Source organism: Eucalyptus grandis, chromosome 3 (assembly GCF_016545825.1).
Source record: "Eucalyptus grandis isolate ANBG69807.140 chromosome 3, ASM1654582v1, whole genome shotgun sequence".
In the NCBI taxonomy this organism is placed as follows: domain Eukaryota; kingdom Viridiplantae; phylum Streptophyta; class Magnoliopsida; order Myrtales; family Myrtaceae; genus Eucalyptus; species Eucalyptus grandis.
The window spans coordinates 61735282-61749446 of NC_052614.1; the positions used below are offsets into that span (position 1 = coordinate 61735282).

Consider the following 14165-nt stretch of genomic DNA (forward strand, 5'->3'; position numbering starts at 1 on the left):
TATTTATCCTGAACTAGTCACGTTTTTGACCTGTCACATTCTGGGCTTACTTCATTCTGAACTTGTCACATTCTGAACTTGTTGTGTTATGAACCTGCGTCAAGATGGGAATGAAAGTAATTCTCTTAGTCTTTATCTTCAATAAAAGATCTAGATTTAAGTCTGAGTTTACTCCATCTGAAGTTGATTTTATAATTTGTACCAGATCAATTTCCTAGATCAACATACTTCAAGACAATTATCAAACTTAAAATTTTATGGACAATTTTGTCAACAAAATCTACTAGGATTTTTCTCAACAAAAACTTGGCATAAAAACGCATTTAATATTGGGTGGGGGTGGACAACTTGTAACTTGTGGTTAGAATTTGGTCAAGTCAAACATTTCGAAAAGCTCCTTTCACTAAATTGAGGGTTAATATCTCTTAACATTTTGAACCGGTACAATTGTGACACATTATCTCAAATTAATTTTTATGATGTATTCATGCCACATTTATCCAAAATTAATTTTTGTGTGAGAAAAAAATTCCAAGCCGGCATACCCATTATACTACCAAAGTCTTAAAGTGAAATTGGGACAAGCGTAGGCATTAATGTGAGAGAGCTCTAAGAATAAAATTGGCATATCTTACCAAAATCCACGGTCTCGATTCTTTTTCTTCATATTTAGCTTTCCCATGACGACTTTTTTTCTTTTTCCCAGATAAGAATAATGTTGTTCACAGGACCCATTTATGTTGTATTTACACATTGGATCCTTGTCACAGCGATCATCCAACTTGTTTGAGATGTTTTACGATATAAAAATTAATTTGGAGTACATGTGATATTAGTGTATCGGTTTGAAATTTGTTAAGAGAAAAAAAATAATTGGAGAAGGATGTGGCACGATGTACATACAGTATGGCGATATTAACCCTTAAACTGAAATTGAACTCGGCACTATAAACAGCTACTCTTGTACATAACTGGTTACAGAAAGAGAGACAGAAAAAAGAGCTCAGTGCAAACTAAGAGAAAAGAACCCAGAGAGCACTTTGTTACAATGGAGACAAAGGAAGGAACTACAACATATATAATAAGTATGAGCATCTACCATTGACGCATAAGTTCATTGGTTGGATTCAGTCACTTCACTTCAGATACTCCCTACGACTATGCGAAGGTCGCATTATGTGATCTGGGCCCCAGAAATTAGCAGCACCATATAACAGAGAACAGAGCAGGAGCAGCAGCATGGAAATTTAGGGCGTCAGTCCCGCTGCTTGCTCCTACAGCTCACTTGTGTAATCACTCCAACCACGACTTCTCGATCAGACCCTCCAGCTCAAGATAGATTCCTGCGTCATCCATTGCCAGTTCTTCTTCTGCTTCTACATCCATCGCATAGTCGCCCACGACCATGTTCTCTCCGAGGAGCTTCTCTGACATCTCATGGAAAACTGAAGGCAAATCTGACGAACTAGCTCCGGCCATCTGATCTAGTGTCTGACCTTGCACAGCCCTGAAATATCCGCCACCCATCGGAGGAGGCCACGGGTTGTGCATCTGAACGGTCTGAAAATCCACTGGCACGACATTGCTTGGCCCAGACTCCATCTGTGCCGAATCATCACCGATTCTCAGGCACTCAAAATTCGGGCTTTGAATCTTGTGATCCGTTAATTCGAGCAAGCTTTTGGTGGCTTTGTTATTGGGACCAAGCAATTTTCTCTTCTTGCTCGATTCACAAGCCTCTGATTCTCTCTTCTGCTTCCTCTCTTGGATTACATGGTGGACGAAGTTCGGGCTTTTGGCTGCTTTGGAGAGGAAGCGAAGCATCCGCCGATACATGCTCTCGGCATAGCGAATCCGCTCAGGCGACCTGGTTGATCTCATGCTGCAAGTGCTCCCACTCTTCTCTTAGTTTCAGGATCTCGGCCTTCAACCCTTCCTGGTCCTTCTTGAGCATTTCAAGTTCAGCTTCCTTTCCAGCCTCCGGGTAATCAGAAGCAACTGTACTACTTGATGTTTTCATATGATCGCTGAGTTTGCATCTCCTCCTTATGTTCTTCAGCAAGTGCTTTTTTCCTTCCTGAAAACCTTGGTTTGCAAACTCCCATCGATCCATATCGATCTTCCTAAAACCCTGCGACATATCTTGGATCATGATGCATGAAGAATGGAAGATAGGAGGAAGCCAGGTCGAGAAGTCTATTTAGTCCCATATAGAAAGAACCCGGGTTACAAAGCATCTCAAGGACAGATCGTTTGCAATGATTCAAACACCAGTACAAAGAGTGTATGGACAATTTAATGACTCAATATCAATCCGTCAACTTCATAAATAAGAAGACAAAAGTGCAGAATTATGCTTTTGGTCTTGCCCAAAAAGAAGAGAAGTGTCGGAAGGCTTTACCAAAACATCGGATAGAAACAAAGCGATGGCCAAGGAATCTCATCTTCAGCTAGAAAGAGCAATATTGAGCATCAAAACAGTAAAAAGCAAAATATTAACAAAAACTGCTGTAGTGCATTTCTAATCCAAATTAAAATTTACCATTTGAGAAAAGCTGTCAAATACATATCCAGTGAAAATATAAATCTTTAATGGGTATTCTGACGTCATGGTCGATATGGTAGTTTCTGCAAATTACCATCAAAAGCATTATCCCTTGAATATGATTCGTGATGATTCACATAGAATCCATGTATCTCGCCCACCATTCCAGATTTCTTCGTTCCTCGTCACCTAATCTAGGGTAAAGCACAATTAGTAACCGAGCAAAACGTCGTGAGTGGGATCCCTTGGATCCCTCTTTGCCCCGGGGACCATCCGTTGGTCCCAGAGGATCACACTCTGGACGACATAAAAAGAAACAGAGCCAAACCGAAAAAAAACAGAGCCGAAACAGAGTCAAACCAAAATAAACATGCACAGACATTATACGCATTTATATGAATAGTTTGCTCTTACCAATGGGGAAAGTTTCAAGCAAAAACAAAGACAAAAAAACACAATCCCGATCGAAGGAGTACCCACGTAAGTGTTGAGCTGCCTGATGAAGCTGGAGAAGTTGGAGTGCTTGAAGTATCGAGGCAGGACCTGCTTCGAGAACTCGTGTGGGTCCCACACCACGAAGCTGCCCCGGCTCAAACTCCACGACACCACCGGGTCCGTACTTGGGTCCGATACCATCTCGTACGTCTTCCTCAGGAAAGGTGCTGGCCTTGCCTCCCCCAGCCCCTGCATTGGTCTCGCCACTTCATCCGCTGCTGCCTGCAATGAGCACGATGGCGATACGGCGGCAGTCTCCCTGGGATCAGCAATGACCGCCACCACCTCATCTTCCTCTTCCTCTTCGATCTTCACCACCTGCGCGGCCAGAGCCGAATGGGGTTCGGGCCGGGTCTGGGACGAACGCAAGAGCAGCCCAGCATCAATTTCGCCATCGCCAATGGCTATATTTGGGGACGGAACCGAATAAGAAAGCGACCCTATCTCGCCGGGGTCACCACCATCAAGAACAGCAACGGACGCGATCTCTTCTCGCGATCTCACGGAAGGTTTCACCTTTTCTAGCTCAACACTCGACTCTCGAAAGAGGGTGTTGAAAAATGATCCGCCTCCGGGGGGTGCCGCCGTCATTTTGACCTCGAGTTCAAGGTCAAAGGCGGAGATGGTATGAGAAATTTTCGAGCGATTCTAATGAGAGAGCGAGGGAGACAGGCGTCGAGGCTGTCGAGTGTTTGAGTGACGGGAGGGGATGGGTTTCGGGCTTTATATGCGTGGGAAAAAGTCCGTTAGTGTCGCCACGTCTCTCCTCCCTTTGGCTTCTCCGCAAGGTTTTGAATTCCTCACTCTCTGTGAATAGCGGGATCGAGAATGAACCTGGCACGAGGAGGGGGCGCCCCTTCGCCTGGTCGGTCGGTCCCATGCGCGAGTGCTACGTTTCGATCTGCTGCCTGTCCATCTCAGCAATTCCGCTTGGCTTGTGCGAACGGCGTTTTCATTGATGCATCCACCAGCGAATTGGAACTGCGGGAATAGCGATACTTTGAAAAACATTGAGCTAGATGTACCATGATGAAGTTGCAAACCTAAACATTGAATTACAAGGATTCCCTGTCAAAAAAAAAAGGGGGAAGAGAATTTATTAAAAGTATAACAATGGGATAATACCACACAATATTTTGGGATTCCATGCAAAAAATATTTAGAAGAATAATGAATGCTTTTTTTAAAATAACTCATTTTCCATTGCAATGTTTGCTCTTTACCGTTACCGCCAGATGTCGCATGATGAGAGAAAGATATTATTACCTAACCAGATGTCGCATGACAAGAAAAAGATATTATTACCTAACCAATTCTTATCTTATTTCTTTCCCATTAAGTACATAAATACTTTTTTTATTAATTATCTATTAAATTTGGCTTTTCTATCTATAAAAGAATATCATATCGCTTGTCACTGGAGTCATATCTATTCACATATCTATTTAAGGTTTTAGAGTTGAACTTTATAATACGGTGTTAAAATTAGGCTTCACCTCGATTTATTTTGCTTGTATAAGTATCTCAGAGCTTGTTCATGGAGCTTTAATGCACATCATATTCACGTTGTGACTCGCTTTTTATCAGTTTAAATTTTTGGCGGGGCTCTTTTCCTTCTAAAACTGTCTATGGCATCGTCCGAGGTTGGGTTGAATGACAAATGTCGGTTACTAACGTTGATGTGGTCCGATGAAAGAGAGAGAGAGAGGGGAGACGCATGAAGACGGGACTACGAGCCGCCTGATGGACGAGCTCAAAGGCGGTGCACTTCGTAGGAGCACTAAAAGACGGAAAAAGATCCGGGCAAAGATCCAAAGGTCGGGCAAGGAACAGTCAAAAAGCAGTTCCCTTATTCTTATGATGCTCGCCAAGGTTTTGGGGGAGGGGAGATGGACCGCTGGGACCCAGGTTTTGATAGCGTGATTGTCGATTTATCACTTTAATGCGCGTTATCCACACGTGGGCCAACATCATTTGCTTTTGTTGCCATCGATCTGTCTTTTACTTCACTTGCGCTTTTGCCTTGACGTGACAACCGAAACTCTTGGATAACTATGATTACTTGCATATGGTCAAGCTTTCTTAAAACACACGATCAATCCTACTTAAGGTGAATTGGGGACAAAGGTCAAAGCAAACCCTAATGTATCATCAGAAAAATTGGACCAATTTGGAAATTCCAGTTTTCTGTTCAAAGCCTTACTTTGTTCTTTGGGTTCTTTTTCTTGGGTTTGGCCATTACGTGACATGTGTCAGCAAGAAAATTTAGGAATATTGACTAGAGAGGAGTATCCTTGCACTTTCTTAGCGTGGAAATAATGGAAGCAAGCTTATTTTCACTACCAGAAAACACTCGGTTAAAGCCCCTCAAAAGGGTATTAAAATTACAAAAAAGCTAATTTTGAAGCATAGTGTCCTTATTAGGAGTCTGAACATCTTTCCTTCCTTTTGCGGCTTCAAACATGGGTATAACGTTCGTGTTCAAATTTAGAGGATCAACGCTATTGTCGTTCTTTGTGTCATTTGGTTGCTTTCCGTGTTTGCACGCCAATGCACCCCGCAAATTCCAACATTCCCCCCTTATGCTTGAAACGATGTTGTGAATTGATTGCAATGATTCAACAATTTTGCGACCAATCCCCACATCATTTGTTGGGAAACTTATAACATCCATATGTGGTCAGACTCCAATAAGGAAAAACGATTTACATAGCCATAAGTTTCTTGATTGTTGACAAACCACTAGATCTTATATGAAATACTAGCTTCCTTCCGATTAGCTAAACCAACAATAGCACAAAAGGCGAAGCTGGTTACGTTATGAAATAGCTAGTACGAGTACCTAGAGGGGGGTGAATAGGTATATAAAAAAATTTCTCGAAGCTTGCACGATATTTAAACAATTAAAGAATTTGCAACAGTTAAAAATTCAATCGCAAGACTGAGTAAAGGAAAGAGAGAATTGAACACTCGCTTATAGTGGTTCGGCTTGATTCAAGCCTACGTCCACTCTTTTCGCACTGACAGCCGATTGGCTGATTCCACTATGATCAAAGAGTTGTTACAAGTGTTGATCTTCCTTGATTTCTAGGTGTAGATGATCTACCACACTCGCTCAAGGCGTTACCAAGTATAAACACTCTCATGTACAATTTCGCTCGCCTCGACTAACAATCAAGGATCTTCGTACTCTGGAATTTTTCTATCGATCACACACTTAAAACAACTAGAACATCTTCCTTTTATATTCCTTCATGCCATCATAGCCGTTGGCACTTACCAAAGGAATTCCTCCAATCTACCCGTTGGACGGAATCAATCAAGAAGATCATCCGAGCTATTTAAGGAATCTGATGATAGCCATCAATCCCGTTCGCCCATACAATCGGATCTCGGTTTCAAGAATAGAATAATCCAAGATTATTTAAATCAACTCATCGGATCTTCAATTGATCTTAGATAAGATTAAAGAATCCAAATGATTATCCAACCAAAGAATCTATTCCAGAGGATAGAATCAAATCCTCAACCATAAACCTCGACTTTGGATTTTCTTCAACACTTGATTAGAAAGACTCGTCAAAGTGAGAATAATTTTGAGTCTTGAGTCTTGAGTCTTGAGTCTTGAGTCTTGAGATAACAAAGTCTTGAGACTATAAAAGCTTGAGACTTTAACTATCGATATCCGTTATGACAATAAATTTCAATGCATTTGGTGCTTTGATGGAATGTGTCATTATGTGATATTTAGATAGCACTTTGGTTGCTACAATAATGACTTTCCAGCTATTACAACACACTTCAATATCTCCTAGTAGCTATTGCAATCATAGTAACTCTGATGTGGTATTAGCAATAGCTTGATATTCTGTTTTTTTTTTTTTTTTTACTAGAGTGACCGACAATGGTTTGTTTTCTGCTAGAACATTAGATAAGTGAGTTTTCCATAAAGAAATAGCAGTTCATAGTCGAGCAAAAATATCGAGGGTCACTAGCCCAGTCAATATCAGAATAAGCTATCAACTCTCAAATAGAATGAGTAGAAAATTGAAGGCCGTGAAATAATTTATTCATGACATAGCAAAGAATTTGAAAGACTAAAGCAAAATGGGTTGCATGGGGCGCGGTTATGTACTAACTAACGATGTGAACAACATAGGCGATGTTAGGTTGAGTAAAACTGAGATGTATAAGATTGCCAATCGACTATTGATAGAGTGTAGGATACAAAAGAGGGGTCTCATCTTTGGCATCAAACTTGGCTTTGGTCTTAAAAAGAGTTGTAGCAACTTTGTTGTCATAAGGTGTGCCTCGAAAAAAAAAAATCAGTAGCATATTTTGCTTGTGACAAATGATAACTAGAGGAATCTGAATTAGCCTCATGCTTAAAAAGTAGCAAAGTCACCTAGGGATGATCAATTTTATGGTGGGTGGGTTCTAAATGTGACATCCGGAATTTTTGTGATTGTAATACTATACTATTTGGAAATTAGATTTATGATAATGATACTTAGATTATGAAGCTAAGTATTATTTGTTTTAGTATTTGGACGAACACGTGGAAACCTTAGTCAAATCGTAAATTTCGTGGGATGCAGTGGATAATTTCTGTAAACATGAGTCATCCTGAGTCCGACTTGTGAATTGAATTATGTGTGCGCTAATAGTAGAACAATATTAATTAAATTATTGTCGTCTTAATAGTCGACAAGTATTATAAATTGTGTAAATTTTAGTTAATTATTAATAATAGTGGTTAACTTATGCTAATGAATGTTGTAAGAATAGGATTACGTTCCTCTTGCTATATTTATCTTACAAAATTTATTAATTAAAATTATAAGTGCCACATGTCTTTATAAGAATTCTTGCATGGCCATGTGTTTCATCAAAACAACCTTTTTTTAACACTAATTTTGACACCTAAATTAAGTGATGATTACTTCAAATTAAAGCACTCCTTGCATTTCCTTTGGCCACGTGCAAGAATTTTACATTGCATTTGTGCCATATCAAATTGGTGATTAGCATGCATAGTTACACTTAGCAATGAAAGACATCAAATTATATTCATTTTGATCAAACTCTTTCTATCTTGCCGTAGAGCCCCCTTTCAAGTCTCTAAAGTCTAAATAGAAACTTGCATGTATTATTTTCACTTTTCAATCCAAGAATTTAGAGAATAAAACTTCATATTCAAGAGCTATTAAGGTGATGAAGGCAATTGGTGGCCGGCAGAGGTAAGTGAAGTTTCTAGACATTAAGTTGGTTCAATCTTCTTAAAACTTCAACTTGGTTGGTTGGTTAAAATGGTGAAACTTTGATGTATATGTATGGATATGGTTGTTGTTGAATAACATTTATGACATCTTGCATGTTCATTCCTCACTTTTTAGCCTTTTTCTTCGTTTCTAGGGTAGTTAGAATACTCCCTAAAAACAAACCTACAAATTCCTATAAATACCAATATATATTCAGCATATTTAAGATGACACAATAATAGAAATTTCGTACTTACTAACCGCTCATCGAGATATGGGACAAGATAGGGTCCACAATGCGGCAAGCGGGATGTTGCTACTTTTGATTTTGGCAAATTGAAGAACAAAGAAGACATAATGGAAGAGAACGTACTTTGAGGAAGGAAGCCGTGAGGAGATTTACGGCGTAAACTTCGCGCCATTTTGGACGTCGCGAGTTCGTGACTATAAGGAGTCCTTGGTCCTCACGGTGAAGAATGTACTCTAGACTGTGGAGGAGGAGGCCGTGAAGACCTTTATGGCGTAAACTTCATGCCTTTTGGAATTAGATGCCATCTATCCATGACTTTGAGCCTGAGGAGTCAACGGCTTTAGCATCATTTTACTTAGGTTTGAATATATAAAAGAATTATAAATAATATAATATAATATAATATAATATAATATAATATAATATAATATACAAAGTTGGTCCAGTGGTTGGACCAACCTAAAATTCTCGACCGAGGACCAACCCGCACAGTGTCAAGTCTTGGAATTTCAGACCAAGGACCAACCTGTCCCCATTGGAATCGGACCAGACCGGCAAGGTTGGGCCGGTCCAGGTCGGTCCAGTGGTCGACCCTAGACCACTGCTCACCCCTAGTTAGAATCTGGTCGTTCTGCCATATTTATTTTGATAACCCATTGCATGTTTGTTCTGTTTCTTTTTACTTCATTCTAGGTAGTCGGAATCTAGTCGTTCTGCCATATTTATCTTGATAATCCGTTTCATATTTGTTCTTCTTTCTGCTTGTTTTGGACAATCAGAATATTGTCGTTTTGCCATATTCATCTTGATGACTCATTGCATGTTCGTTCTACTTCGTTCTAAGTAGTCAAAATCTGGTCGTTCTGTCACATTTATCTTGATGATCAATTACATTTTTGTTTTGCTTCTTTCTGCTTTGTTATGGGTAGTCAAACCTAGTCGTTCTGCCATATTTATCTTGATAACTCATTACATGTTCGTTCTGCTTCGTTCTATTTCATTCTACATAGTCAAAAGCTATTCATTTTGTCATATTTGTCTTGATAACCTATTGCATGTTCACTTTACTTCATTCTACCATAATTTTTCTAGTCAGAATTTGTTTGTTTTACTTATTTCTGCTAGAATTTTCTATAACAAAATTTGCCCATTTATGAATATGCCTTTTTATGAGTCTACTCATTTGGTCTAATCTTTTCATTTGTGAATCCGTTCACTTGTTGAATCTGTCAACTTGTAAATATGTTTATTGATAAATTTGTTCATTAGTTCAAACAGATTTTACTGAGTATGAATCTATTCCTTTTTAAATCTGCCAACTTGTGAATCTGATTGTTGATAAATCTGTCCATTGGTTCAAACAGACTTTACTAAGTATGAATCTATTCCTTGTTGAATATGTTTACTTGTTGATTTTGTCAATTGTTGAATCTGTGCATTTGTAAATCTTTTCATTATTGGATCTATTTTTTTTTTGTTCTAAAAGTTTTTATTAAGCCAGAATTTACCCTTTTGATTGTTCAAACTTGACATCAAGAATATATTTATTCATTCAGAATCTGCTCAATGTCTAAAATTACAATATACTCATTTAAATGCCCAGACTTTAACGATTAGAATATGACAAATTGTTATTTCATATGTGATTATTTGACTAATACATCATTTTGAGTTGAGACATATGTGCTATGCTTGTAAGTATGCATATATCATGTCTTTAAATGAGATTAATGTGATTCTGTCACCCATATAATGGTGCGTGACAATGTCTCATGGTAGAAGTTTGCGGGATGCCTCAGTGGTTGGGATGCCCCGAGGAGTGTTTAAGGATGCCTCTAAAGTTGGGATGCCTTTGTGGTGGGGATGCCCTATAGTGAAAATTTGTAGGATGCCTCGAAGTTGAGATGCCCCGTGAGTTGAGATGCCTTAGGAGAGTTCGGAAGAAGGAAACATTAATGAATAAAATACATTGTCATGTGTAAAACCAAACATTGCTTAAATTGTTTGTTTATTTGTGTGAAACATAGTGTGTATATGCATGAGTCTTGATGGACATATTGTTGGTTGACGATTTTTGTGATAAATGAACATGGGAAAAATAAAGTCTACTTATATTTTTATCACACTTACCGGATGATTATGCATTCACTTTGTGTATACTAGGTGAACTAGTGAGACGATTTTTGTAACTTAAAACTAGAGATTTCATTTACTTGACTTCGGCTCATTTCTTTTATTTTTTAGATGTGTAGGATGGACACCCCTCAACCTTTGCGCTATGGAGTCCCCATGCATTATGAAGGTCTTTATGAAAGTGTGCTTGAATCAAAGTCTGGAATAATAAATACCAAGCGTAGTTCTATTGTGTGGCTTGATGTAGAAGGTTTCACAAAGTGGGTTCTTTTTTGGTTCATTGCCTAGTACAAAACCTTGATTGAGAGTTAGTCGGTCCGTTGAGGGGCTTCGATCTTGATGATGGAGATGCGGCAAATGGAGAAATTATTGACCCGTGACTTCAGTACGGACGTTTATATAAGCAGACTTTTGAAAATATAATATAGTACCGAGATAGGTCTCCCTACCCCTACCTAGACTTTTGTCTTTTGCTCGCAATGTAATGAAGTTATGAACTTAAATGTGGTATAAATAAAAGAAGCATAAGTATGTTGATTATTCCTGTAAGGCTTTAATTGTTAAAGGAATATTTATAAATGTTTGATTACGCTTCCGCATGCCAAAAGAGAGTAATAATATAAGAAATACGTGTTGGTTGACGTTCTAAGCATCACACTAGAGTTAGAACATGGACCCTATTATAACCAATTCTCAATTTTTGGATCTTGGAACTTACCACATGTTCTTGGAATCGGTTCTCGAGCCTACCCTGTTTTTCAAGTCCGGTTCCAAAGTCTACTCGAGAACCTATTTTTTTTTGTTCTTTTTTTATAGCAAAATCATATAAAATTATGAGCAACAAAATGGTTCAAAGTAAAAAATGAACCAAAAAAAAAAAAAAAAAAAAAAAAAGCAACAACAACAACAACAACTTATAAGATGAACACATAGTCATGCACAAGAATAAACAATAAAACGTTCAAACACATAACATAAAACATAAATTATGAAATTCTATTTTCCATTCATCCATAAAAGTTTAGGGGAAGGGGAAAGACTAGCAAGAAGTTCTGAAGAATGACAAAGGACGAGTGAATGCTAAGGTTAGAATTTAAGGGAAAAATTAGGTTTTAAATTTTTAACTTGTAAAACCAATTCCGAAACTGGTTCTAAAACAAGGTGGTTTAAACCTGATCTCGAATCAATTCCTATGGAAACCGGTTCTTGGACTTGTTTTTTGGGTAGTTTGGTTCGGTTCCGTTCGGTTCCTAAGTAGAACTAGTCCGGTTGCACACTCCTAATTATAATAAAAAGTATTTTTACAATTATGAAAGTAAGCTTACTCCTATAAGCAATTTGTATTTTTCTAGTATTTTCACTTCAAATTTGCTACACATTTTGTCAAATGATATGACGGGAGTTTGGAATTATCCATTTCGCTAGAGACTAGGGAGAAGATTGGTTCTCTTAAAAGATTCACTTGGAAAGCTAAGAATGCACTTATTTCATGAAAAATAAATTATCTAAAAATATATTTTTTAAAAGATAATCACTTTTGCTGCTTGAAAAAAATGAATGAACATTAAATATTCTTTTTATTCACAAGGATATCTTAATATAATGGATATATTTTTTATTAACTAATTATTTCAATTGATAGGAAGATCACTTTAAGAAAATACCTTTCAAATAATTCTTTTTGTTTGGGATAAATGAATCCTAAGAATCATAATGTAAATCAGTCCAAAAAAATTTATATAAGCCAATCTCGTGTCGTTATTTAACACCGTTTCGAGGGATTAAAACTCCAATGCTAAAGCATATGCCCTTCGTCTAATACTCATGTAGTTTTGACCAGTTGAATGATTACCACCATTTACTAAGCAATGTTGTTATGAAAAAGTTTCAATCATGGTGTACCATCAATCAACTTCTCATTTGAACAAAACAAAAATTCAATCTCTCCCTTTTGACTTGTGGATGTTGATGAAGCTAGCAAGTATCACCTAAAGGGGGGGGGGGTGAATAGGTAAATCTATGAAATCTTGACAATTTAAAGCAGGATAGAATGAGTCAAGATTAAAGTTTGAACAAAGGTCAAATTTTGAAATAAGGTTCAAAATCTATTATGCCGTAGAATAGACTTTAGAAACACCAAGTAAGTGTGCAATAGATTAGAGCAATAAACAAGAAGAGTTTAGGGAAGAGAGAAATTGCATACAAGATTTATAGTATTAGGCTCAGATCAAGCCTATGTCCACTCTTTTATACTGATAGGCTCCTGGCTGGATTCCACAATATTGAGTGTAAGCACTTAGTGATAGATCATATAATCTCACTCGATTACTCTTTTTGTATTTCTCACACAATCACAAAATTGAAGCTCATGAAAGATAAGTGTATGATCAAAGTTCACTCAGACTTTGGAATTCTAGATTCTAGGCCTTGTCTCTTACATGCTTCTTGGCACTTTGGTCTCCTCATATATTCCTCCACTTTCAAATTAGTCTTTGGACAATCTCCAGAGGATCGTCTTTCACTCTATTCGTTGGACAAATCTATATTAAGAAGATTGGGTGGTCGTTGAGTGACAAAAGTTAAATCCTCACTTGATTTGGGTCACCCTTACAATCAGAGTCTTAGTTTTCATAAGTAGAGCTTCTTGGTTTAGAAAGAACTTGTCTTGGGATTAATTTTTCAATTGAATAAGATTGAATCAATCAAATCTTTCTAGGTGTGAAATTCAAACTAGATTACTAGTCGTTATTTGGCCTGGACTGGTCACGTTTTAGACTTATCACATTCTAGATTTGCTTCGTTCTGAACTTGTCATATTATAAACTTGCTATGTTCTAAATTTGCATCAGAATGGGGATGAGAGTAATTCTCTCAGTCTTTATCTTCAATAAAAGATCTAGATTTAAGTCTAAGCTTGTTTCATCTAAAGTAGACTTTGTAATTTGTACAAGATCAATTTCCTTGATCAACATACTTCAAGACAATTATCAAACTTAAAATTTTATGGACAGTTTTGTCAACAAAATATACTAGGAGTTTTCTCAACAGAAGGTTGCAATATTAACACATTTAATATAAAAGAGAGAGAGAGAGAGAGAGATGTTTCTCTATAGAGAATAAATGGACAGCTTATAACTTGTGGTTAGAATTTGGTTATGTCAAACTTTGAAGCTCCTTTCATTAAATCAGGGTTAATATCTCTTGACATTTTGAATTAATACAATCTGACACATTTATCTCAAATTAATTTTTATGATGTATTCATGCCACATTTATCCCAAATTAACTTATTGCATGAGAAAAAAATTTCAAACTGGCATACCCATGATGTTACCAAAGTCTTAAAGTGAAAATGAGACAAGCTTAGGGATTTTAGCAGACTTTTGAAAAGTGAGAGAGCTCTAAGAATAAAATTAGCATATTTTATCAAATTCTGCAATGCCAATTCATTTTCTTCATACTCGGCTTTCCCATGACATCG

The 14165-nt window shown here is 37.5% G+C and overlaps 1 protein-coding gene across 1 annotated transcript; it reads right to left on the reverse strand.

The window, feature by feature from the left end:
- Nucleotides 1-1825: 1825 nt before the first annotated feature.
- Nucleotides 1826-3667, reverse strand: LOC104440174 (heat stress transcription factor A-2-like). Its single transcript, XM_010053145.3, has 2 exons — nucleotides 3026-3667; nucleotides 1826-2131 (listed from the first exon to the last, which is right to left on the reverse strand). The coding sequence occupies exons 1-2, from the start codon at nucleotides 3629-3631 to the stop codon at nucleotides 1859-1861; spliced, it is 879 nt and encodes a 292-aa protein (XP_010051447.2). The 5' UTR covers nucleotides 3632-3667; the 3' UTR covers nucleotides 1826-1858.
- Nucleotides 3668-14165: the final 10498 nt, after the last annotated feature.